Source organism: Triturus cristatus, chromosome 8, assembly GCF_964204655.1.
Source record: "Triturus cristatus chromosome 8, aTriCri1.1, whole genome shotgun sequence".
Classification (NCBI taxonomy): Eukaryota; Metazoa; Chordata; class Amphibia; order Caudata; family Salamandridae; genus Triturus; species Triturus cristatus.
The window spans coordinates 344563541-344590764 of NC_140591.1; the positions used below are offsets into that span (position 1 = coordinate 344563541).

A 27224-nucleotide genomic window follows, 5' to 3' on the forward strand; every position below is an offset into this window, starting at 1 on the left:
TGTGCCTTTACAGTCAAACAGTATACCTAAATAGGTTATGGTTGGGACAGAAATAAGTTTTTCACCATTAATGTGGTGTGGCCTCAGGCTAGCGTGTGTATGCCCTACTACCATGAAGTGTGATTTGGCAGTATTTGTCCTTAAGCCCAATTCTCTCATAAATAAAACAAATCTATTCAACAACTTCTGTAGGCCCACACTATTTCTCGACATTAAGACATTGTCATCATAAAGCAGAGCAGGGAGCTTCTTCGAACCTACCTGGGGTGTGTCTGCCTCCCCAATATTTAGACATGTATCCAAATCGTTGATGTATAAGCAGAAAGGAATGCTGCCAACATGAACCCTTGTCTCACACCACGCTTCATTTTAATGGGAGCAGTACATTACCCATTTGCCCCATACCTTATACATCCAGTCACTTTTTCATGCAACTGACCTAAAAGAAAATAAACCAATGCACTGTCAACACCCATTTTTAGCATTTTATGCAATAATTTAATGTGAAGATTTAGACATCGGTCAAAGGTGTCAAGACCCTGTCTAAATCCATACTGCACATCAGAGAAGCTACCTTTTTCTGCCACTCAAGTTTCCATCCGATTCAATAAAATCCTACCCATTGCTTTACTTGTTTAATCAATTAGGGAGATAAGGTGGCAGCATTGGGGGTCTGTTTTTTCACTCTTTTTAAATATAGTGCTATAATGGAGTTTGACCATGATTTAGGCGTGCCATCAATACCAGCACTCCTCAACACATTGGTGAGTAGTGGCACCCATAGGTTAATATTATCATTAAAGAGGTCAGCCAGTACTCCATCAGGACCAGGCGCCTTACTTCTTGCACTCTGTTCTATCTCGCATCTAACATCTTTCAGGGTGAGAGGTGCTAGCTCCAGACCGCCCCCAGGAGGTTTGGTAATACAGTGTTAGGGTAACTATCGGATTTAACATGACAACCATATACCCTGAAAAGGTGCTCAACCCATTCATGTGGTTGAACAATGACATCAATAGGGGTATTCTGATTGCCTCCAAAATAGGGGGCTTTGACCGTTTTCCAAAAAAAGCCAGACAACAGTTCTTATACTAGTTTTGTGCAATTTTTCCCAGGCCTCATTCGTAATAGCTACCTCCCAATACAAAATTGCTTTTTTGTAATTCTGTCTACAAAGTCTGTAGACAAAGTCTACGCCTAAGCACCTGTTTCAAGACAAGGATAAGATCTCTGTGAGCCTTTGAGCACTTTCCATCAAACCACCTTTGTGGCCTGGGCTCTCTAACCTTTTTCTCAGTTATCAAATTGTCAATGTCAGAATGGCAAACTTCAGCCAATACCAGCAACATAACTTGGGGTCCAGTTCACTATCCAAGCAGGCCATTACCTCCTCCCTGCTTCTCGCTACTAGTTCTTCCAGCATAGCTCTGGGTCCACCGTAGTCTACTTGCGTTAAATGCCTGTATTGCTTTTAAGTACTATTAGCATGGTGGCAATTGTGCTCTGTTGCTTCTCATTGCTCGTATCTAAAGAAATAGCTAGGGGGTAAAGATCACCCACACAATTTTGCAATATTGGGTTTATATTGCTGAGAAAGCACAATGAAATCTATGAGACTGCCCAAGCCTCTTCCAGTGTAAGTAACATGTCCTGTTACAGGGTGAGCTGCAAGATCAAGAGCAAGAAAATTAGAATAGTTGCTCAAGATGAAATTAAAAACATCTCCACACAAACTGTGCTGATAAAGGGAATAATCCTCAGTATCGCATCACAACACCCCACAAACAGAACTTTTAGAGATTTGGCACAGCCTACAAATGAACCCCCCCCCCCCCAGATTAAAATAGAATCCATGTTGGGCTCACTTAAAATCTTGCTAAGAGTCTGTTCAAGAGAAGTTGCCATCTCTATGTTACTAGAAATAAAACTAGTGTGATAAAAGTTAATAATAACAAGCATTTCCCTAGATTTATGCATGAGGTTAACAATTTGAAAATGGGGGGGAGTCAAGTTAGGTTTAATAAATCCTCCTATGTGAGTTTCTTGAGATCAGGGTTAACAAACCACTTCTGTGGTGTCCTCCTCTTGAATATGCAGCTAGGGTGTGAATAGAGAGAAACCCATCTATATGGACTGTTTCACAAGCCCAGGTCTCTTGTAGACAGACAATATGAAAATCCTTAAATAGTTTGGTCCACTCTACATTCTCCACCTTGTTAAGTCGGCCCGCCACGTTCCAAAACAAACATTTAAAATTATACTTAATCTCTTTGGGTTTTACAGCAACATCTAGGGTTGACCCAGAGCGGGTAACCATGGCAGAGTTAGTGTTGTTGGAAGTCATCTGAGGCTGCTAAGCCAACAAAGGAACTGAGTTCTGGGTCTCCCTTATTAAGGGCACTGTCATCTTTCCGGCGCTGGTGCAAGAACGTGTAAAACTCATGTACAGACACGCCTTCCCAAAAAGTTGTTGCCCTTCAGTATCACACTTAAGGTCCATGTCCCAGATTCGACCAGTTCGCAAAACATAGTCCTATGATATCCCAGTGTCTAACAGTCAATCAACCTGTTCAAGGGGTGTAAAACAGTTGTATGTTGGTATCACATATGGTCTGCAGACAAGGGTCTCATAAATATGAAGGCACCCCCATAACACATCCATGAGAAGAGCGTGCTGGAGTTTCTGGTGGTTATTCACCTGCATCATAAACATGCCTATTTACTGTGACATTGTTCCACTTGCACCAACCATATTTAAATGACATGCAGTTTTAAACACACCCAGGCCCAGATATACTAAGGGTTTGTGTTGTCACAAAGGGATGCAAAGTGACCAAATGCAATGCATAGATATTTACCTTCCAGTTTTGCCCTGCAAGGGTACCCTTTTCTCAGCTCCAAAAACACTTTGTGCTGCTTTGCATTACTTTGTGTCAAGGAGGTGTCACTGAGGCGTTACTTGGGTCGATCAGTACCAACACCCATAGGTTTTGATGCAAAGTTTGAGCTACTCAGATAGCGAGACTGGACTTTGCATAAAAAACTAACGCCTACTTGAAGCAGGCATTAACAAAGGGAAATGTTTTAATTTAATATTTTCAAAAACATGCATTGCATGAGTGCTGAAGAGCCCAACATACACCCAATCTATGGAATACTTATTAGTTCGTCTAGGAATAGAAATTTGTACCTAAAGGGTATGCTTCTAGTCCAAACCCTAAGCTAGAGAGCGTAGACTGATATCTGCACCACGTAAATTTGCCCCTGTGCGTTAATGCGACAAAAAAATACTTTAAATTACTCTTCGTCTGGAAGTAAATCGGCATCTCTGTTATATTTATCGTCTTTCTGAAACTTATTCACATTTTTTAAATTTAATATATTTATTGATAATCTTTCTTCAGGTTGGTGAGTGGAGGAAGAGATGGATGTTTAAAAATATGGAACTATAACAATGGACATTGCTTGCACACTTTAAAAACTGGTACGTACAAGAAGGACATACACAAGGTGCAGTGTAAGTTTGAAAGCATCTGCAAGGTTGTCAAAGCAAAGCATGTGGTTTGATACTATAGCATTGAAGGAATCCATTTAAATTTACCTCTTGTCATTTAAAACTGTGTTTTACTGTCAAGCGTGACAGAAGATTACAAAACTACTTCAAACAGATTCCATGTCCTCATTGAAAATGAATGAACACCTAAATTGGAAATCTTTCTTGTTCAAAGCAAAACTAAAACACACTTAATGAACTGTAGTTTTTACTTAACGTTATAGTTTATGTCAAATATGGTATTATCTGTATTAGAGTATACATAGACACGGATTATCTTATTTTGTACATTTCCACAAATGGATAGAGATACACGTTTTGCACGTTTGTTTATAAATTTCAGTGCTAATTTTAGCGGGGGCTTACCAGTGGGGGCGACCAGCACTCATTTTTGGTGACCGGGACTTAGTTTTCCTCTTCAAACATTTCCTGAGAGCAAGAGAGGTAAAAACAACTAAAGGGAAAGAAGGAGGGAGAAAGAGAGAAACCATCACAAAGGGAGAAAGCTAGAACCTGCAGGAGTGAGCTAAAGGGGCAGGGAGTATATAGCAGTAGATTAGAGTCCTGGAGAGGATTAAAAACTCTGCAGCATTAGTATTCGGCGTGCTTACAGCCACAGGCTTCTGAGCAGAATTTTGGACCCGGCACTCATTGTTTTACAAATTAAGCACTGCTAAAACTATAAATTTAGTTTTTGAGCAGTTGATGTGCTACTAGCATATGAAGACACAACTGAAAACAATGCAAAAACATGTAACTCGGGGAGGAGCCTAGCGCGCATCCAAGATGGTCGCGTGAGCACAGGGCTCCCCGGACCCTCGCTGCTCCTCGGAATTTATCCTGACTCTATCCTGACTTGGTTGATGGAATCTGGGAGACGAATGCTGGCTGAACACTAAACTCCTTTCGGAAATCAAATCGGACCTGGCAATCCGGAGTTATGGCGGTTTGAACTTTTGAGGCCCACCCGACGGCTGTGCCCGATGCGAGGGTGATCTGTGGAGCCGGGGCGTAGTTGAACAACAACGGCAGCGGGGCTGTGCCAGTGGCCGTCACATCACTTTCAGTTTCACTTTTGGTCTTTGAGGGGCTGGACTGTGGACTTGCTTGGTGCGACTGGGCTTTCATTTTGCCTTCGCTTGATGCCGGTGGCTTCGTCTGCTGCCAGTGTGCTCATTGACGGTGGTCCCTTCGCTCCGGCATATTGCGGCCTGTGGTGCGACACGCGTCTGCCTGGCCTGTGCCACCTCGACGCTTCCTCGGTGGTCCCCTTCGGTGATCGAGGTTCTCATGGGAGGCAAGGGAGACCCCGAGAGGCGTAAGACCAAAACATCCCTACGTGGGGGACCGGTCCAGACGAACAACATGGACCGCTACACTCAGGGTAAAGGATCCCCCGGGACGGCCAATGTCCCCCCGGAGGACACCAGTGGTGGCCCGTCCGTTACTCCGGATCTGTCCCTGCAGGACATCATGGGCGCCATTAAGGGCATCAGAGAGACCATCGCTACGCAGTACGAGGCCTTGGCCCGTAAAATCGACACGGTGGCCATTGACATTACGCTAATCCGGGCGGATCTCTCTAAGAGAGGGTTCAATCGCTGGATGTGCGGACGTCCTCCCTTGGTACGGACGTGTCGGACCTGCAGGCCACTCTCGGCGATCTCAAGTCGGCCAATGATCTGATGGCCCGGCGGCTGGAAGACTTCGAGGGACGGGCCCGCCGCAATAACATCCGCGTCATAGGCGTTCCGGAGACCTCCGATAACCGCCCGGTTGATCTCCTGGTCGAGGAGCTCATCCTCGAACATCTTGCTCCCGCTGGCCTGAGTAAGTTTTTCGCTGTGGAGCGGGCCCATCGAGTCCCAGGTGGCCGGCCGCGACCGGGTGCCCCCCCGAGGCCTATCGTTGCGAGACTTTTCCATTACAGAGACCGAGACGCGATTCTGCAGGCCTCACGGGTCCATGGCCCGGTCCGTCATGAGAACTCGTCCATTAACTTTTTCCCGGACTTCACCCAACTTGTCCAGAAACAGCGGATGGGCTTCCAGGGGGTGAAGCGGCGTCTCCGGGACCTCGGTCTCAAGTACTCTATGCTTTATCCTGCAAGGCTCCGAGTGGAACATGAAGATCGGACTACCTTTTTTGACTCTCCTGCGACTGTGAGTGACTGGCTGGATTCGCTGCCGGACCGGGGTGACCGGACTGGGCCCTCTGCCGGTACCGAGGGTGGCGGGTCTCCTTTGGAGTGACTTATGGTCCCGGACTCTGCCATGTTGTACTGTTCGGCTGGGTTCTACTTCTTTTGTGCATTTTGTTTCACTATGTTGTGTGTGGGGAGCGGGCGGGGACGGGTCCCTTCCCTCCTCCGGGGTCTTTTCGTAGAATGGGGTTTGTAGGGCGACAGGCACACTGCAAGTTGGGGTGGTTTTTTGGACCGCAGGGGTGCAGGGTGGGGGGTGTTGGAGTTGGGGGGGGGTTGGTGGGTGGGTGGGGTTGTTTGCATTTGTGTTTTTTGTTTTCAAGGCGAAGTATTGGCTATGGTTCATCCTTGGGTGTTGAGCTCTTTGCTAGGGGGCCCTTGATCTACTGGAGGGGATGGGGGGGGACGGGTTGAGATTGATGTCTTGGAACGTCAATGGATTGGGGGACCGTATCAAACGGGGTGTTGTGCTGCAATATCTGCGTCGTCTGACTCCTGATGTGGTGTTCTTACAGGAGACGCATCTGGTTGGCAATGTTTGTCGGGCTATGAACAGGGGGGGATATCGACTTGTGGCCCACTCTGGTTTCACCACTGGTTCGAGAGGGGTGGGCATTCTCTTGCGAGCTTCACTTCCATTGGAGATCACCAGGGTGGTCCCAGACGATAGAGGGCGCTATGTGGCTCTGACTGGGAGGTGGGAGGGGCAGTCCCTTTCCTTGATCTCGGTCTATGTTCCCCCGGGCCTCCAGAACTCCACCTTCTCAGACTTGGGTCGTATGTTGCTTGGGCTTCCTGACAGTCTTTTGCTTATGGGTGGGGACTTTAATTCGGTTGTCTCGGGTGACCTGGACCGTCATCCGCCCAGGGCCCTCCCTGCTGCCCAGGCGTGGCTGGGCGGGCTCCTGGAGACCTTCGGTCTGGTGGACTGTTGGAGGTTAATGCATCCGACACAGTGTCAGTACACCTTTCACTCTGGGGCCCATGGGAGTCTCTCCAGACTGGATTATTTCCTTATGCCCGCGGCCCAGGCTACTCGGATTCGAGAGGTCAAACACCTGGCCAGGGGTATTTCTGATCATTCCCCACTGTGGTTGCTTTTTGACACCGGGTCGCGGTCCGCTGGGCGGATCGCTCCTATTAACCCTTGGTACCTGCGAGACCCCAAGATCCGTGATAGCCTGATTAAGTCGATTGATCAATATTTTTCTGAGAATGAGGGGTCGGTGTTGTCCTCGGTGTCCCTGTGGGAAGCTTGCAAAGCAGTGCTCCGCGGGCATGCCCTGTCCCAGATAGTGGAGGCCAAGAGGGTTAAGAGAGAGGCGGTTGTGACGCTGGAGACTGAAATATCGGGGCTGGAGGCAGCCTTGGAGGCGGATGTCACCCCGGATGGGCTGCATGCCCTCAGCCTGAAGCAGTTTGAATATAAGTCTCTCGTCACTGATGCTGCCAAGACTATGTATAGGGAGCAGCAGGGTAGGTTGTATGACGCCGGAGACAAGGCGGGTAAGCTGATTGCCTGGTTGGACAAGAAGGAGAGAGTGAATCGTGTGGTCCCGGAGCTTCGGGTGTCGGATGGAGTGTGTGTGACTGAGCCTGGTGAGATTGTTGAGTGTTTTGCTGACCACCTCCGTGCAGTGTACTCCCCGGTGTCTGATAGAGATGAGGACGACTCTCGTCTTCTGCTTCGGGATATTGCCCTGCCCGGCTTATCCGTCGAGGACCGCGAGCTGATGGATGCCCCTTTGTCTGTCGAAGAGATAGCTACTGCGATTCGCTCCCTCCGCTCGGGCAAGGCTATGGGCCCCAACGGTCTGCCGATTGAACTATATAAGTTGCGCCCGGATAAAATCGCGCCTTTCCTCCGTCATATGTTTCAGGAATCGCTCGAGAGGGGTTCCCTTCCTGACGACCAGCGTCTGGCTACTATAGTGGTGATTCCCAAGGAGGGTAAGCCACGTGACCGCTGTGCCTCCTATAGGCCTATTTCCCTGCTGAATGCCGAACCCAAAATCCTTGCTAAGGTCCTCGCCAATCGCTTGCTGAGCGTTATATGTGACTTGATACATCCGGATCAATGTGGCTTCATCCCACATCGTAATACCGCTCTCAACTTACGGCGTCTGCACGGCGTCCTCGCTAGGGCTGAGTACTTCGCTGAACCGGCCATATTGGTTTCCCTAGACGCCACGATGGCCTTTGATACCATTGAATGGCCATTTCTTTGGGCCGTCTTGGCGAAGTTTGGTTTTGGGGAGGGGTTCCTTAGCTGGGTGAAGCTCCTTTATGCTGGACCAATGGCTCAGGTGGTTGTCAATGGGCGGGTTTCTCGGCCTTTCGCTCTCGGGAGGGGAACTAGGCAGGGGTGCCCGTTGTCCCCGCTGCTCTTTGCTCTCGCCCTGGAACCGCTCGCTGCCTGGCTCCGTTGGGAGCCCTCGATTAGAGGGCTCCGGTGGGCCCCGGGCTTCGAGGATCGGGTTTCATTGTACGCGGATGATATTCTCTTGTATCTCACCTCACCGCGGAAGTCGCTCAATGTTCTCTTTGATGTCCTTACTTCCTTCGGGAAAAACTCGGGTCTGATAATCAACTGGTCCAAATCTTGTGTGTATCCTATCTCTGGTGGTCTTCCTCTCTTGCCGCCTCGGCTTCCGCTCCAAATATCTCAGTCCGGCTTTAAATACCTGGGGGTGTACGTTTCGTTGGATCCGGCGGTCCGCTATGAGCAGAATCTCCTGTCTCCACTCCGGCGTTTGAGGGCAGATACGGCTCGGTGGTGTAAGCTGCCCTTGTCTCCGCTTGGTCGCGCGGCGCTGTTTAAAATGATGTCCCTTCCCAGATTCCTTTATGCACTCCAGAACTCCTTCGATGTCATTCCTGCGGCCTACTTTAGGGAGGTGGAGAGTTTGCAGAGGAGACTGGTTTGGGACGGGCGATCGCGTATCGCTTTGGCCAAGCTGACTCTTTCCTGGTATGACGGGGGCATCGCGCTTCCTGATATTAGACGGTACTATTGGTCCTCCCAGCTGTCTGCCATTAATCATGCTACGTACGCTCCTGGTTCGAACCCGGCATATGAGATGGATAAATTCCTGCTCCCCGGCGGTAACTATAACAGAGCGCTTTACTCGCGGTCTGCTGGTAGGGCCCTTACGGGCCCTGCCAGGATTGCGGTCCGTGTATGGAAGGCGGCTAACGTTGCGATGGGCTGGAGTGAGCGTTTAACGTGCGCCACTCCTCTATTCGACTCAGACCGCTTGGGAAGCCTCTGGACAACGAAAGGCTTTGAGCGCTGGGATACGATCGGCATCAGCAGAGTGGGGGACCTGTGGGTTAAAGGTGCGGTTAAATCCTTCGCGGCGCTTCAGCGCGAGTATGAGCTTAGTGACAGAGAGTTCTTCCGTTATGCACAGGTTCGGCACGCCCTGCTTTCGGTCTTTGGGGAGGGGACCACGGTCCCTTCTTCTTCGCCTCTCGAGGACCGCATACTCGATGGTCACGTCCCCGACAGTACTATCTCCCTGATTTACAAAAAACTGATAAACAATCGGGCTGACCTCTTGGTGCGTCTTCGGGAGGCATGGACGGGAGATGGGGTGGAGCTGGACGATGAGGACTGGCAGACTGCACTGTCATCCCCTAAGGAGGTGGCCATCCCGGCCCGTCTCCGCCTGGTCCAGCTTAAGATTCTCCATCGTGTATATGTGACGGGCCCCCGCCTGGTCTCGATGGGGTTTTCAGACGACGGACTCTGTAAGCGTGGCTGCGGGCTCAGTGCTACCTTTCTCCATATCCTATGGGAATGCCGCGAGGTTGCGGAATACTGGCGCCGGGTGCATGATATTATGAGACGAGTCACCGGGGTCGCTCTGCTGCCGGAGGTGCGTCGTTGTGTGCTGAATGTATGGGAGCCCAATGACTGCAATGCGGCTCAGGCTCGGTGGGCGGCCTTGGGGAACATGATTGCAAAGAGAGATATTGCACAGCTTTGGGGTTCCCAGCGGCCTCCCACCGTGTCCGTCTGGAAGGAGAACATGGACTGGTGCATGTTCAGGGAGAAAACGGTGTATGTGGCTCGTGGTAAACCGGGGGCTTGGGGTAAAATTTGGGGGCAGTGGAACGCGTATCGTGGGTCTATCTGTGCTCCCCCTTTGGTGGATACGTCCGGGGTTGCCTCGTCCCCCTGATCCTTGAGGGTTCCTTGTGCATCTCGTACTTTGGAGTACAGATTTGGTTCTCTCGTGGCCCCCCCCTCCCTCTCAGGTCTTCTTTTATTGACCGCCCTCGGGTGGTTGGCGTGTTGACTCCCCCGGCTGGTGTTCGCCGCCCTTCATAAGTCGTTTCGCCTTGTTTGTTGTATTTTTGTATTTTTCTTTTTTGTTGTTATTTATACTAAAAGTGTGTATTCTGATTTCCCTTATGTGCAGTCTGATCTACTGTGATAGTGCGGAGCCCCTGTGGGCCAGTCATTGTTTTCTGATATGCTGGAACACTTCGACTACTAGCGGCCGGCCCTGGTGGTTGTAGGCCCGTGTTTGTAACCCTTTTTATGCACAATAAAATCTTTAAAAAAAAATAAAAATAAAAAAAAACATGTAACTCCTCTAGACAAGGACACCAGTGCTTTAAAAGGGCTAATACTCACAGGCACTGAGTATCAGCACTTCATATTTTTGCTTATTATTTCTGAGCTGCCAAGGAAAGTACTGGTATTTGTTACAACCAAAAGAAGTCCAGAGGTAGCCATGATGTTGGTTGTAGGTAAGAGGTTTATTAGCTTAGTTACAGGTTAGGTTTGGATGGTAAGTAGAAGATGTAATGATGAGCCCCACCAGGAGCAGCATCCTTGCTGCTCAGCACACACTCTCCATCTCTCTTTCTCTCCACTCCACCAGGCACTCCAGCATTCCACTCCCTCATCAAGCATTCTAACATTCCACATACGCATACACATCACATTCATACTGGCTGAGCAGCAGGGAATGGGTAACCAGGGAAAGGATGCATTATAAAAAATCAAGGTATAACAGTATTCATGAAATGAAGGCTCATTTATGCTAGTACTGCTGAGCATGAGGCTGTCAGAGTGGAGCTTGTCTGTAGGACACTCTGACAGCCAAAGCACCTCCGTAGCCCTGAGCTGTGCCTCTGCTGAACTATTCAGCAGAGACTCATTTGCATAATGTTCTGTGTTTGATCGAGCAGGGTCCATTCAGACCCTGCATGCTGTCAGTCCCTTTCACACTATCATGTGCATTTGTGCACATACTGGAATCCAGGCAGCCCACTGATAGTGGCAATTAGGAAAGCCATGGGCGGGGCAGAGTTTAAAATGGCTTTAATCCCACCTGAGTCTTTTGTGTGAGTGTCTGCTTGTGTCTGTGTGTTTGCCTGCTTGTGTGTACATGTTTGTGTGTGAGAGAAAAGCGAGAGAAAGAAGGAGACAATCAGTACACACTCAGGAGATATTTTAAAGGAAATGCCTGGAATGCTTTGTGTGTGCATGTCTGCTTGTTTTTTTCTTTGTGTGTGTGCGCTTGAGAACATATAAGGGATAAATGAGCCCCTGCTGTACATTATAAGGCTATTGCAGTCACCGAGGAGTACCATAACCACATAGAGGATCAAGGCCAAAGGCTGAGTCCATTTATAAGGTTATGGAACCCCAAGATGACTTGCAATATCCTTATCATGAAGGCCAGGGGGTATTTTATCCCATATAATACAATTGTAAACGTGAAGAACAAAAATAAAACCTCTTGTGCAAAATTAATCACACCAAAAACCTGTACATTATTTGTTGGAAACAGATATTAGAAACAGTTCAAAGCAACATTTTTTTTTTTTTTTTTTTTTAATTAAAAAGTTGCACTAGCTCGGAATGTGTTGAAACATGCAGAAAGATTCTTGCTTGTCTCTAACTAAAGAGTACAAGAAATAAACATGGTCTCTCTGCTTGTCATTGTAAGCCAAAAAATAGAGCAGAAGAAAGAAAGGCAACATTCTGTTTTCGTTGCTTTTAACAGCTGCTTCAATTATGTTTCGTGACCTGACCTACTTTTCAAGTAGGCTTCTTGCTTTGGCAGCAGGCATTGTGATGTTAGAATTTGACAGTAATAACTTATAATAGTCAAGTTTTGACATCTTTCTTTATGATCGGTGACTGTGTGCGAGGTCGCCGATTATAAAGAAATTAGATATGGGACATTTAAGACTACTATCAAGGGCAATGCAAGGGCAAAATGAAAACTCGATAGAAGTGTCTCATGTATAATCGTGCCTTGCCCTTAGCTCAGACTCATTGTAATGAATACCTGCACTTATTTTCCCCATTTAAAGCATTGAGGGACACATGCACAAAGTGTAAAAAATATCCTAGTAAGCAAATGAGGACACCTTCATATTCACTAAACAATGTGCCACCGTTTGCTAAGAATAATGATGGCAATGACAAATGCCTTTTCTGTGGTGCCATAAGAGACTGTTCAAATAAGAGGAGCCTCTCCTGTGACATTAACTTAACCATATTGGCCACCTCATACAGTGCCTTCGCTGGGCAGAGACCCACATGGGCACAACATAGGAGTGGTGGAAATGTTAAAAAAGATTCCAGTCAACACAAAGGTCATGTGTTAGAAACCCCTGTTTTTTTGGCTCAAAACTGTCTATTCCATGCAGGCCTTTCTTCTCAGACTACTGAAAAAGACACTTTTGAGATAGAAACAATGATGCGTGGTATCATCCCACTGATTCTGAATATTATTGCAGGGGGTTCGGCTGCACGCCCTACTTGGTAACAAATTATTCTAACAAGCATTAGCAAACCCAGTAGGTTTGGGTTGTGCTAGGTGCTTGTGTTCTTTGTGGTAATGGCCATACTTGGTGCCATGATTAGATACAGAACGAGAACATATTCAGGCACTCATATGCACACAGTACCCAGGTGCACATATGCACACACATGTGCAAAGACAACTCACATGTTGACCTTCATGAAGTCATACAAATTGACACAAATGAAGTCAAACAACACATAAAGGGGCACATGCAAACGCAGGTAAATGTAGAATGGATGCATGGACTCGATAATAGCTTTTATACTTGGGTGATTATATGGTTGAAAGTCTGTGGATGTTTACAGTGGATGGTGCAGGGGGTAGATGAACGGGTGCAAGACCACTGACTCATTGTCAGTGAAATTGCTGTACCTCCCTTGCAGCTCCGCCATTAAGTGAGGCCTTCCCCCGAGCCCCTGCACTCTCGAGTGTTGGTGTTCGAGGCCCTCCTCCACCCGCAGGTTATACCAGCGCCTCATCCCTGGTGGTCCAGTGGACCTCTGTCTCCTCTCTCTCGCTCCGCTTTTCTCTCCATTTCACTAGTTTTTTCCCTCATTTCAATCTCCCCCTTTCATTCTCCTTCTGTGTCTTTCCTCCACTTTTCTTGCACTTTTTCTGCCTTATTTGACTTTTTCCTCTCTTTTCCCCTTTTCCGCCTGTTTTTCCCCGCCGCTGTTGCCCCCGCGGCCCCTCCCCCCAGCACAACCAGCGCGACCGGTCCATTCCAGTCCCCTTCCCCGATCCTGCCTCCCAGCTGTCCAGCCCTCCCCTACCCCTACTTAATGGAGGCCGCTGCGTGGCCGCGCTCAGCAGGGGCGCCGCTGGCGCACCAAAGGTGCACCAAAGGCAAGACCGTCTGCGCCCGTCCGCGACCCGACCGCGCCCAGCGCCAGGAACCCTGGACCTTTGCTCTGCCAACGCTACAACCCAGCGGCACTCTACACACTCAACCCAGGCCGCAACAACAACTGCAAGCTAGCATCATCAGCCGACACCCACGGACCCTTCAGCTGTCAGCGCTGCTGGCACACGTACAGCACCGCCAGGAACGCGGACCCAGCACAACTCGCCCGCAAGAACACTACCGTACCGAAGACCCTGCAATGCATCCTCCTCAACGTCCGATCACTCCACAAACACGCCACCGAAATCTGGGACCTCCTCGACAGCACCACCATGGACGTAGCCTTCTTCACCGAAACCTGGACCAACACCACCTCGGGACCGGACATCGTCATCGCCATCCCCGAAGGATACAAGATCTCTCGGAAGGACCGCCCCACCCGCCCTGGAGGAGGAATCGCCATCATCCACAAATCCACCCTCCGGCTGAGCACACTCTCTGACGATCCCACAGAACTGATGGAACGCCTACACTTCAAGATACAGGCCAGTCCTACCACCACCCTCCGACCCCCCAGGCCCCGCGGACCTTTCTCCAACTCCATCACGGACATCATCTCCCCGCAAGCCATCGCGTCCACCAACTACACACTGCTGGGAGACCTCAACTTCTACCTCGACAACCAACTGGACCCCAACACCACATCCCTCCTAGACAGCCTCCACAACATTAGATTCTGCCAGATCGTGACCAAACCTACGCACTCAGCAGGACACACCCTCGACCCCCTCTTCACAACAGGAAACTCCATCACTTTCAGCCACACCACCGAACTCCCATGGACAGACCACGGATGCGTCCACTTCATCTTCAGAACACTCACCATCCACAGACACCAGCACCTGCTCCCAAGAAGAAACTGGACCAAAATCACCGACAACCAGCTGACCTCATCACTCAGCAACTCCACCCCAACCATCGTGGAAAATGACAACCCCAACACTGCAGCCCGAACTCTTCACAGATGGATCTCTGACAGCGCCAACACCATAGCCCCCCTCAAGAAAAACAACACACACGCCAAGCAAGCCAGATGGTTCACCACCGAACTTCGAGAGTCCAGACGCACTTGCCGCCACTTCGAAAAAGCCTGGAGGAACTCCAAACCCACAGAAGCCCGCAACAACTTAGGAGCCGCCACCAACGTCCATCACCAACTCATCAGAAAAACGAGAAAAAAAGCGATTGAAGACAGAATCTCCACACATGCACACAGCGGGCAAGGAACTATTCAGCATCATCAAGGAGTTCGCCCAACCCACCAGCGAGTCTACTGACATCCCTCCCTCACAAGACCTCTGCGACAAACTCAGCACCTTCTTCCACCACAAAATCAAGAGCATTTACGACAACTTCGACGAAGACGACCAACTCACTAAACCCTCACCAACCACCCCCAACACCCTGAAGCCAACGATCGACAACTGGACAGCCCTCACCCCCGAAGACACATTGAAGACAATGAAGTCTATCCACTCCGGGGCCTCCACGAACCCCTGCCCTACCACATCTTCCACAGAGCCTCCAACACCATCACACCCATGCTCCGCCACACCATCAACCGCTCCTTGGCGAACGCCTCGTTCCCTGACAACTGGAAACACGCCGAGGTCAGCCCCTCCTGAAGATACCCTCAGCAGACTCCACCAGCCTCAAAAACTACAGACCTATCTCCCTGCTCCCGTTCCCAGCGAAAGTCATCGAGAAAGCCATCAACAGCCAACTCGCCAGCTTCATCGAAGAACACAACACCCTCGACTCCTCCCAATCTGGCTTCAGAAAAAGCACAGCACGGAAACCACCCTCCTCGCCGCAACAGATGACATCCGCACCCTACTGGACAGAGGAGAAACAGTAGCCCTCATCCTCCTTGACCTCTCAGCGGCGTTCAACACAGTCTCTCACCACACCCTAATACGCAGACTCCACGACGCTGGGATCCGGGACAAGGCCCTCAACTGGATCCAATCCTTCCTCTCCGGCAGAATGCAGCGGGTCAGACTCCCTCCTTTCCTCTCGGACCCTACACCAATCACCTGTGGAGTCCCCCAGGGATCCTCCCTCAGCCTTACGCTCTTCAACATCTACATGGCTCCGCCTGTCCCTATCGTCAGAAACTACGGACTCAACATTGTGTCATACGCAGACGACACCCAACTCATCCTCTCCCTATCCAACGAACCCAACACCGCCAGACAAAACTTTCAAGAAGGCATGGAAGCCGTCGCCAAATGGATGAAAAGCAGCTGCCTACAACTCAACACCGACTAAACAGAAGTACTCATCATGGGCCCGAACCCCAACACCTGGAGGGACACCTGGTGGCCCCCTGCCCTCGGAAGCCCACCCACCCCCACGGACCACGCACGCAACCTTGGAATCATCCTGGACTCGGAGCTCAAATGCACCACCGATCAACTCTGTCTCATCCTCCTGCTTCCACACCCTCTGCCTCTTACGTAAGACCTTCAAATGGATCCCCCTCGAGCACAGATAGGCCGTCACTCACGCCCTCATCACCAGCAGACTCGACTACGGCAACGCACTCTGCTCCAGATTAAACAAAAACCTCACCCGCAAGCTACACAACATCCAGAATGCTGGCGCAAGACTGGTCCTCAACCTGCCAAGACACTGCCTCAACTCCCAGTACCTGCGCACACTCTACTGGCACCCCATCGAGGCTAGAATCACCTTCAAGATTCTCACCCACGCACACAAGGCCCTCCACAACACCAGACCAGCATACCTGAATAGCCGACTCAAATTTCACGCACCCCAAAGGACCCTACTATCAGTCCAGCTCTCCTACGCCATGGTCACCTGCACCATAAAGACCAGATCGGGAGGCCGCTCCTTCTCCTTCCTCGCGGCCAGAGCCTGGAACGTCCTTCTGCTCCACCTCAGACAGATATCGCTCCCCATCTTCGCGAGAAACCTCAAAACCTGGCTCTTCGACAGACCCCCTCCTTGATGGACTGGAACCTGCAACCCACCCCCCCCCCCCCCGCGCCTTGAGACCCTTACGGGTAAGTAGTCGCGCTTAACAAACACCTGATTGATTGATTGTAGTTGTAAAGCTGTGTGTAAGCAGATGTAGGTAGGTAAATAGATGTATAGATGTTTCGTTGTGAGTTGATGGATGAATGCTGGGTTAATATTATTATTAATATTACTTTTATTATTATTATTATACATTTATCAAGAAACAGAAAATGCTCGAATTGAGTTTGGCTCCTGGAAATTACTTGGTATAGGAAAATGGGTTATTGGTTGAGGAGGGAGTAAACTCTTCTCAAGCAGCAACCACAATCCTTGTCAGGGTGAACCACAAAAGTCATTAAATTAACTTGTGCTTACCCCTCTGGAAGCTTGGCACAAAAGCAGTCAGGCTTAACTTGGAGGTAATGTGTTATGTATTTATGCAGCACACAAACAGTAATAAAGTGAAAATACAACGCAAGAAAAATCCCACATCAATTTAGACAAATAGAGAATTAAAAAAAAAAAATTTGACTCCAGAACAACAAAAATCTAATCAGTAGAACTGGAGTGATTCATTTTTTATGTTTTTGGTGAAAAATAGCACCTAAAAGATTAACCCGCCAACCACAAGCATGTACTCTCATGAGTCCAGGGCAAAGTTGAAACTGATGGTCGGCCGAGATGGAGCGAGGTTCGGCAACACCAGTGGATTGGGCTTGGTCTCAGCTTACCTTCAGACTTAGAACAATTTTTGAAGAAAAATGTCTGAGAAGGTAACGTTTAGCAGGGTAATGCAGCCAGCAATGTCTGAAAAGGAGGCATTATTGTCAAGGAGCCGTTGGACATAGTCACAGTAAAGAATTCTACGTTTGGACTTAGCACTTTTTTGAAAGTTGAAAATTTCTAGAAGGATGGAGCTGCAGAATGCAGTCGGCGAGGACTCCATGAGGCTGGATAACCTTCCGAAAGGGACCTGCTGCATAGGATTTGCTGCTCTAGGAGCTTCCGCGAAGTCAGGCCAGCTGGTGATGTACCCTGGGTGGAGTGGCGAGCAAGTTGGTCCTAGTCTCCGGTCGGTTCCACTTTATAGTGGGAATTTGTTGAAGTCCTAAATTTAGCTTTTAGGGTGTTTGGGCACCTTTAGCACCACTTTCAAGGGTCCAGGTGGTGAAGAATTACTTGGTGGGCAGGACTCATTTCAGGCAGGAACCGAGGCATCGAGCTCCTCCTGTGACGCTGGACTCCCACCTCTGGTCTGCAGTGCTGCAGTGATTGTTGACCAGATTTCTGCTTAGTCTTACGCTTGGCCTCATGCCAGCACTTTTTGAAGTTCGTCACTTTCCACTTGACTTCTGCGACAGAGTTCACCTTGTTGACTATGGACTGCCATATAGTATTTTAGTCCCCCAATGACACCTTGGAGCTGACAAAGAGCTGATGTTGATGCTCCGTCGCCTCCGCAGACAGGATCTCCTTCTCCTCCTGACGCAATCTGCATTTCCTCTTCCTTTTCCCACGGACTCTGGCTGGTCATCCTGGCTGTTTGGTGGGTTGAGGGGGGTTATTGTCCTATGCTGAACTTGGTCCTGGCTGCTCCATTCTGCATTCAGGTTGTTTTTTGTTCCTCCTTAGCGTCGTATTCAATAATTTTTTTGCTGTTAAACGCTGAAAAGAGACGTTGGGCTAACTAGCGCAAACTTTCTGGTCGCTAATAATTGGCCAGCCGTCACTTTTTTCATGCTAACGTGTTTTTTTTAACATCTTGATGCTAGTGTCATTTTTCCCCACCGCTAACAGACCGTAACGCCACATAGCGACGTACAGTAAATAAGTCCTAAACAGATCGTAAGATTTGACGATAGGCCGCGTGGAAACTGGTTTGCGACAATTCTTGTAAATATGCCCCTGAGTTTTCTATTGTTTTGCGATATTTCTAGTTCTGTCACTAACACCATACGAAATTGTTTGTCGCTGAAATAAGTCTGCCTTTGACTGTCTAACTGAACTGAGTAACTCCTCCAAAAGGCGTCATACTTCTATTTTTGTGATGGATATCAGCAGATGAGGTACACTGGGATAACATCATTATAATCTTATTTTCCAGAAACTAAAGGTCAAGAAGTGTGTGACTGTACTTATGTAGATATTAACAGAAACAGGTAAGAAATGACACCTTTGCCAAAGATGCTAAAATTAAAGACTTAATTGCGGTTTTGTGTTGTGAGAAATATATATTTAAATGCACATTTACAATACCTATAGAAGCATACCTCATGCAATGGGCTTCTATTATTCGTGATAGTGAAGAGTAGTATATGATGTGCACTGTACCTCCAGATGTAATTTATAAGGATATATTGCGATCAAGGAATTATTCCCAGTCATTTAGTTGTCTTTTATCAGTGCAACATCTCATCATGAGGTCACTTTGGAGCACCATGCCATACATATTGTAAATGGCGAAAGGATAAAAGTGAGTGTGCTATAGCTAGCAAGTGAAGGGTGGGTATGGTGAAAGCATGTAGTGTGTGTGTGCACGCGTGTGTGTATGGAAATATTGGTAATTGTTAGATGTAGCTTGCAGCATGGAAGTAGTAACAGTAGTGGTGAGAATAACTGTGGCTGCAATCTAGGTGGAAAGGGGACATAGTTTGTTGCTGACAGCAAAAAAAAAAACAACATTACCTGGTTGTTTTACCCTGTTGTCTCAGGTATTAATCATGATTGTCTGGACCGTTGAGTTTTCAGCATCATCCTTGTATTCTAATGAATTGCAGGAGGACCGTCCATGCCTGGAGCACGGTACTTCAAGGAAGCTGCTCCTATGTCTTTGTCTTTTGAATGTTTGTTGTCTGATGACCTGAGTATTAGTTGTCTCATGAGTACAACATAGTGGATGGCCAGCTTCATGTATATCCTGGTTAAGTATTCAAGAATGACTCCGAAAGAGTACTTCACATTTATTGCTGGATATCACCGGAAGTGAATGCAGTACTTTCACACAAGCTTTGATGGACCTGTGTATTTTCAGGGTCAACCTTGCTTGCTCATTATATACACATCATCACATGTCAATGATTTGATTAGAAACTCGTTTGTTGAACCCAGTTCAATAGTAAAATCAAGCCTCAGCGATTGATTTGTTAACTTTTACTCTTTGCACTGGTTGAAAGAGGCGGTAAGACTCAGAAAAGCAGATGTAAGTGAAGCTGATTTGTATTGGTTTTAGTTGAAGTGTGAATGATGGGACTTCTAGGTTCATCTATTTATATGTTGTGGCTGGAGCGCTCACCAGGGATGAAGGCAATGAAAATCCATTTGTTATGTATGTGGAGCTATGCAGCAACTAACTCTGTTCTGTTGCCTTTGAGGCACCCAAGCTTCCTCTCATCCAGTGCTCCAGTGCTATGTGTGGTGTAAGCAGTTTGTGGTGTTCGTTTGGTTACCTACTTCACCCCACAAGTGAATGCGGCTCTCAGTCTCAGCCACATAAAATGTGGTGTGAAAGACCAAGACAGTAGGCCTATTGACACTGACTATAATTAAGGAATTCTGGCTATATTTATTTAATGAATATAATGTACATACAAAATATTTGTGAACAGGTAAATAAAGCAGAAGTTTTGATTTTCCAGTCACCTAATGTAAACAGGAGCATATCCCAGTGAGGAGCCCATTACAAATGTGCCAGTAATTTTCCCCAAATTACCAACAACATAGAGATTGGTAATCCCAGGTGGAAATTACATCTTAATACGAGATACTGTAGAATAGCATTTGGGAATCAGTGTTTCTTTAGAGATTTCCAAATTTTTTACAAAATTTTCAGCTGGTTTTTCTCGCGAACATTTCACCTGGTATCAACATGCAAATTTCTTGTGTGACAAAATCCGCAGTATCCCTTATAACTTGTTATTCTTGATAGGACTGATAACTCCGCTTGCTGACCTCATTGGGAATTACCGGCCTCTTGTAAAGAAGCCTGAAGTCGCTGAACCTCATGGTTTCTGCAAATAAAGACTGCCAAGAAGCTTCGTTAAGCTGACATTCTTTCTATACAAACATAGAAGTTATTTAGGCCTCAGAAGGCAGCTTTCCTGGTGGAGGACGACCTGCCATATTATGAGATCCCTGCCTGCCTGGGACATGACTGACTTTTGTTCATCCCCCTGTGCAATGATGTCACACAACTCAGGGGGGCATAACAGGCACCATGTTGCTTTCAGCACACAGCGTATTTTTAGTTTATCATGAGGAAACTCTAAAGTGAGGGGTTTGACAAAAATGGCCTTTCCAAGTGCTTTTGGGTCTTTTACAATGTTTCTTTTTTGGAACCACCAAACTTTTCCTTATGGTCCTAAACCGGAAATATTTACTTCAGAAGCCCTCCTGAAAAGGGCTGGCCTTCTAATGTTATGTTATGCAGATTTCTAGAGCGCACTGTCACCCAGAAGGGTATCCTGGTGCTGCTTTGCATTGGCTTATGGCCCTGTGGTGGATGTGCCGCTGTTCAAAAGATTCCGATGACAGGGTCAACTAAGACTTCGTCACGAGAAACCTGGCAGTCCCCCACCTCTAAACGGGGTTGGGAAGGACGAGGTTGGTGGATCTCCAACTCTACCAAGCTCTAAATTAAACTCACATATTTCTTTTTTTTTTAGTTTGAAAAGCTTTATTGATCAAAATGTTAATACAACGAGACATCAGTAGACAAAGGAAGGAAATTCAAATATGATATTAAAACAATACCTAGGCTGATATCATATAGTGAAAGATAAAAGCAATTTGTGAAATTTTATAGAGGGGGGCAGGTAGAAGAAGGGAAGGAAGACAAAGAAGGAATAGGGGGGAGGAGAGGGATAATTGACACAGCAATATAAAGAGGTAAGGAATATAATATACAAACAAAGTACTATAAATAAAGCAATACACAATAATCAACCTAGAAGATTATATAACCTAAGAATCATGTAAAGGAAGAAAAGAAGGACAGAGTCAATATTCTTCAAGGAGGTTGAAAATTTTCCGAATTGATGTGCGGAAGTTTCTTTAGAGCCATTCGGTCCAAATAAGCGGTGAGAGGCAACCAGAAGAGATCCCTGTTATGAGCTGGGTTACAGGAGGAGGCAAAGGCAACATCAAGTCTATGAAAGTATCAAAGAGAGTTCCAACAACATTGTATGGAGATATTTGTGAGAGATTTCCAGTTAGAAGAGATGTGTTGAAATGCAAGAGCAAGCATTAAGTCAAATAGGCCATGGGAATGTGGGGGAAGGTCTAAAGAATCAGAAAGGTTACCCATAAAGAGAAGGGGTATTGCGTAAGGAACGGAAATTGTAAAAAGACGAGAGATATAAAACCAGACCTTATCCCAGAATTGAGAAACTGTAGGACAGAGAAAGAAAAGATGAAGAAGATCAGCATTAGGAGAGCCACATGTCCAGCAATTAGAATCATAAGAAACAGAGAAACGAGACAGAGAAAGCGGAGAAAGATAAAGTCTGTGATATGGGAAAAATAAAGATTGGGTAAGAGAAGCAGAACGAGAAATTTTTAAGGACCAAAGTTTATCCCAAAGAGCGAAAGACCAATCACACCCCAAATCTGCCTCCCAAGAGAGTTCCAGTTTAGACTTAACACGATCTGGATTAGGAGATAAAAATAATTTATAAATGAGAGAAGCTTTCTGAAGGGTAAGAAGTACCTTAAGAAGAGGATTCCGGGCAACAGAAGAAGATAAGGAAGGAAGGGAATAATAAATGTCAAGAACAATTGCCATAAGAGTGGTAAATTTATGTAAAAAGGAGCGAGGGCAATGGAATAAGAGTTGAAATTGAGGAAAGGAGCAAGGTGACATTCCATCAAAGAGCTGATTAACCCACATAACACCCTTTAACCTCCAAGTTTTCCCACAAATGGGTCTATTGTTTAGGAAAATAAGCGAGTTATGCCCGATGGGGGTTATCTAAGAAAGATTCACGGGTAAAAGTAGTAGGGTGGACCAAGGAATTTAAAAGGGAAGAAGTATATCTGAATAAGGGAAGGGACATGTGGGGAGCTTTGGTAGAGAAGCGAATAACCTCATTGAAGGAGAAGGGAGACAATAATGTTTGTTCGATGAAGAGCCAAAGGGGAGTGAAGGAAGAAGGTTCTGATAGAGCCATCTGGAAGTCTGACGCAATGAGAAGGATTTATGTTATAGACGAATATCTGGGAAATTAACACCACCAATAGATTTGGATTTTCGAAGAGATGATAAGGCTATTCTTGATTTTTTGTTATTCCATAGAAATCTAGAAAGGCATGAATCAATACGTTTGAAGTGGATCGCGGGAATGTGAACAGGAAGCATGGAGAAAATATAAATAAGAAGAGGCGCTATCATCATCTTGATCGAGTCCAACCGCCCCCACCAAGAAAGAAAAAGAGGGTTCCAAGTGGAGAATGAATTTTCAATTCGAGATAGGACTGCGGACATGTTTAATTTGATTGAGGAGGCAATGGAGTTACCTAGATATTTAATTTTCGAACTATTCCAAGCGAACCCAGTAGAGGAAAAGAAATGGGGGAGACAGAATTTTGTATCTGAGTTAATTTTGTACCTGGAAACCTGTGAAAAAGAGTTAAATTCAGATAATAAAGGGGGAATAGATGTTTCTGGGGCGGAAATGAATAGAAGAATATCATCTGCATACGCAGAAAGTTTTAGCTGGTTATCACCATAAGGGAAACCGGAAATGGAGTTATTGCTACGAATAGAGGTCAAAAAGGGTTCAAGGGCTAAAACAAAAAGAAGTGGGGATAAGGGACAACCTTGACGAACGCCTTGTTGAAGAGGAAAGTAAGAAGAAACTTGTCCATTGACTAGGACTGAAGCTTTAGGAGCAGAATACAGCAGGGAGATAAGGGATATAAAATTAGGACCAAAACCATGCCAACGTAGTGAAGCAAACAAAAAAGACCAATCAACTCTGTCAAAAGCTTTCTCTGCATCAACAGAGATAGCAGCTAGAGGAATAGAAAGGGATGAAACTTTATTTAAAACATTGAGGAAGAGACGGGAGTTATCGGAGGTAAGTCTACCTTTAACAAAACCACACAGCTCGTTGCCGATAAGATGGGGCATAAGGGGATCTAAGCGTAAAGCAAGCAATTTAGCAAATAGTTTATAGTCTACATTGACTAAAGAAATTGGTCAATAATTTGTACAAAATTGGGGATCACGGCCTTCTTTAGGAATGAGGCAAATGGTAGCCTCCTGAAAAGTGCCCTCTGCCTTACCAGATAAATAGAATGACTGGAAGAGCATTAATAGTTTGGGAAGTAAGAGATCAGAAAAATGTAAATAGAATTCAACTGGAAAACCATCTGGACCGGGTGATTTACCTTTAGTGAGGGTGGTTAAAGCTTTGGAGAGTTCGTCAAGTGAGAGGTCGGCTTCAAGAGCGGGAAAGTTAAGGAAAGAATTAGAGGGGCTGGGAAGGTTCTCAAGATAGGACTGAATGAGAGAAGAAGTGGGAGGAGATTCTGGCGTATAAAGATTTTGATAAAAAAGCTGAAATTGATCAAGTATTTCCTGATCTTTATGTAGAAGAGTATTATCAGAATAGTAGATAGAGTCTATAAAGGTACGTTCTTTACGCGATTTGAGGTAATTAGCCAACAGCTTCCCTGCTTTATTGCGACCACCATAATAACGAACACTACTGTGAAGGAGTATTGACGATGCATTGTCAGTAGTAGATTTATTGAATTCCAGTTTAGCCCGTATGAGGTCTGGTGAAAGGGAGTCAGTGGAGGAAGTGTAAAATTCATGCTCCAAAAGTTAAATGTGAGCCAGTGTAGTTTTCCGTTTCTGATGAGAGTGTTTCTTTTTCTTAGAGACAAAAACAATGATGAACCCTCTTGCAGTTGCTTTAAAGGAGTCCCAAAGAAGATGGGGGGGGGAGTACTGGGATCACTATTAAGGAGGAAGAATTAGTTAGCAAAGGAGCAAAAAGAAGAAGAGAAGAGAGGATCAGTAAGAAGAGGGTTATTAAAGCGCCAACGGGAAGACTTCGGATGCGGGGGGAGTAAATCAAGGTCTGTTACAATAGCGGCATGGTCCAAAATGACTATGGGCTCAATAGAAGAAGAAAGTAAATTTTGATATAAAGATTGAGAGAGAAAGATGTAATCAAGACGAGAAAGAGATGCATGAGGAGGAAAGAAAAAAGAGTAATCAAGAGTATCAGAATGAGAGAGTCTCCAAGAATCAATGAGGTGTGATTGAGAGAGAGTGTCAAGGAATTGTTTGTGAGTCTTATGAGGTATGAAACGGACAGTGGACTTGCGATCAAGAAACGGATCTACAAACTGGTTACAATCCCCACCTAGAATAAATAGGTCATCTCGATATTGAATACATTTTTTCGTAATTGAAGGCCAAAAAGAAGAATCAGGTTGTGTAGGACCATAAATATTAAAAACAGTTAAAGGTACAGAATTAATTAATAACTTAGTTAATATCCATCTACCTTCAGTATCTTTTTCTTGGAACATAACTTTACATTTTAATTTCTTGTGACATAAAATAGCAGCGCCCTTTTTTGTATTGATAGAAGGCGAGAATAAAACCGTACTCACCCAGCTTCTTTTTAACTTAAGTGATTCGACTTCTGTAAGATGGGTCTCCTGTAAAAGGACTATGTCCGGATTATATGAAGCTAGGTGGGAAAGGATTCTCTGTAGTTTAATCGGGTTGATAAAACCTTTTACATTCCAGGAGATAACTTTGAATTTAAAAACAGTACAAATTTAATAGAAACAAAAGTTACAGTGATAAAAAGGGAAAAGGAAATGTCAATAAATAAAAGAAAGAGAAGTTGAAAAAACAAAAAGGGAAGCATAGAGAAGGGGCTGAAGGAGCACGAAAAGGAAGGAATAGACAGAAACAGAGGAAAAAGGAATTTGATCGATAGGTAAAAGGGAAAGGAAAGGAAGAGAGGGTAAGGAGAAGAAAAAGAGACAGTACATACCTAAAGAGGATGACTGAGAGCAACATACCTGAGGGGGACATAAAAAAGGACAATGGGGGAATGGCGACACTCAACAAGACGAGCCTCACGAAATTGGGAGTCCGGACCGCATCAGGACGAAGAAATGGAGGAGAATCGTATGAGATGAAGGGGTATAAACACCAACCAATCTATATGGGTAAACAAAAGAAACGATTAACAGCAGGAAAGTACAAAAGTAAAAATACAACAAGCCAACAAACAACATGAAGAGATAAAAGGTTTTTGAGATCTGGCTGCAGAGAGGACTGAAAGGAGATCCGTAAATTTCAAGAAGAGAATAATGACACCTTGTGGTTTAGCCGAAGCAGATGAGTGAGGACCAAGTCTGTGAGCTCGTTGGATGCTGAGAGAAGTGGTAGTTCGCATATCCAGAAGTTTCGGAAGGAAGGAGGTGTAGAACGTCACAGGATCATCACCTTCCAAAGATTCCGGTAGTCCGTATATGCGTAGGTTATTCCTTCTATTTCTGTTTTCAAAATCCTCAGTATGTTGTTGAAGAGCGAGGACCGACTTTTCTAAAGAGGAGATGCGCTGAGAATTAACTTGTATCTTGCTGTTTCACAGACGCCACTCTGTTATCCAAAGTCGACCATTTCTCCTCAAGAAATTGCATTTTGCTATTGGTTTCCTCTACAAACGGGCGCAAAGCACGTATCTCTTCTAAAAGTAGTTCCATAGAAATAGGAGATGGTGTTTTGTCAGGAGATGGAGGATCGTGTTTCAGGCGTTTAGTTGATGTGGTAGATGGAGAGGATTTGTTTGGAGTGGGCTGCGTCAAAGAAGGTCGATTAGAGGCAACTCCCGCCATTTGGCCTCTACTAGAAGAGGATGCTGATGCTGAGGTGAATGAAGATGCAGCCGCAGAGGCACCTTTTGAAGGAACAAAGACAAACTTCGGGTTGCGCAGTTTGCCCATAGATAGTTAGTCTTCCGTCAGCACATAGAGTGATTGGTGCACTTTTGTGGTGAGGGGTGGTGGTGCAAAGGTGAACCAAAGCAATCAAGTTAGGTTGTTTGATAGAGAACTGATTGGGTGTATGTAGAAGTCAATGAAAAAGAAACAACACACCCCTTACAATAATGACGAAAAACCAATATAAAGCATATAAAGGACAAAACTGTAATTAAGTGCTGCCCAGCAGATGGTCGAAATATACACAACCCTGGGGAGGTGAGTAGACAGCCATAATGGTATTAAAATCCATGGAGTTGTGAGAGGAGCAAAAGTATAGGCTGCAAGCCTGCCAACATACAAGCATAAACACAAGAACTACAGAGCGGTGAGAGGTAAATCCCTCTTCGACCTCCCGCTTAGAGAATGAATATCACAAAAAGAAGAGGGATAAAACAACATATGTTATGTGGAGACCAAAAGGTGAGTGGGGAATACGCCAAAATTGTAAAACTGCCCTCACACACAGCAAGCTGTGTCATGCTTCATCATAGGGCTGCTTCTACACCTCCGCGTCAGCCAAACGCTTGGAGGTGGATCAATAAGGGAGGGGAAAACAACACATACAAACAAAAAGATTTTTTGTGAGAACTAACGGTGAGTTGAGAGTGCAGAACCAGTGATAAACAGTGATTAAAAACCAAAAATGGGACTACCTTGATCCAATTTTAATATTAGGTGCCCAGTTTTGAATTTAGAAAAATTGTGGGTGTTGGGTTTGGAGAGCTTATG

At 46.2% G+C, this 27224-nt stretch overlaps 1 protein-coding gene across 1 annotated transcript in view; it reads left to right on the forward strand.

The window, feature by feature from the left end:
* Window positions 1-27224, forward strand: part of LOC146802102 (cilia- and flagella-associated protein 337-like) — a 521178-nt gene that overhangs the window by 349701 nt on the left and 144253 nt on the right. Inside the window, exons 18-19 of the mRNA XM_085621663.1 lie at window positions 3405-3484; window positions 18586-18640. Coding sequence (XP_085477789.1) covers window positions 3405-3484; window positions 18586-18640 — 135 coding nt within the window. The remainder of the gene's footprint in view (window positions 1-3404; window positions 3485-18585; window positions 18641-27224) is intronic.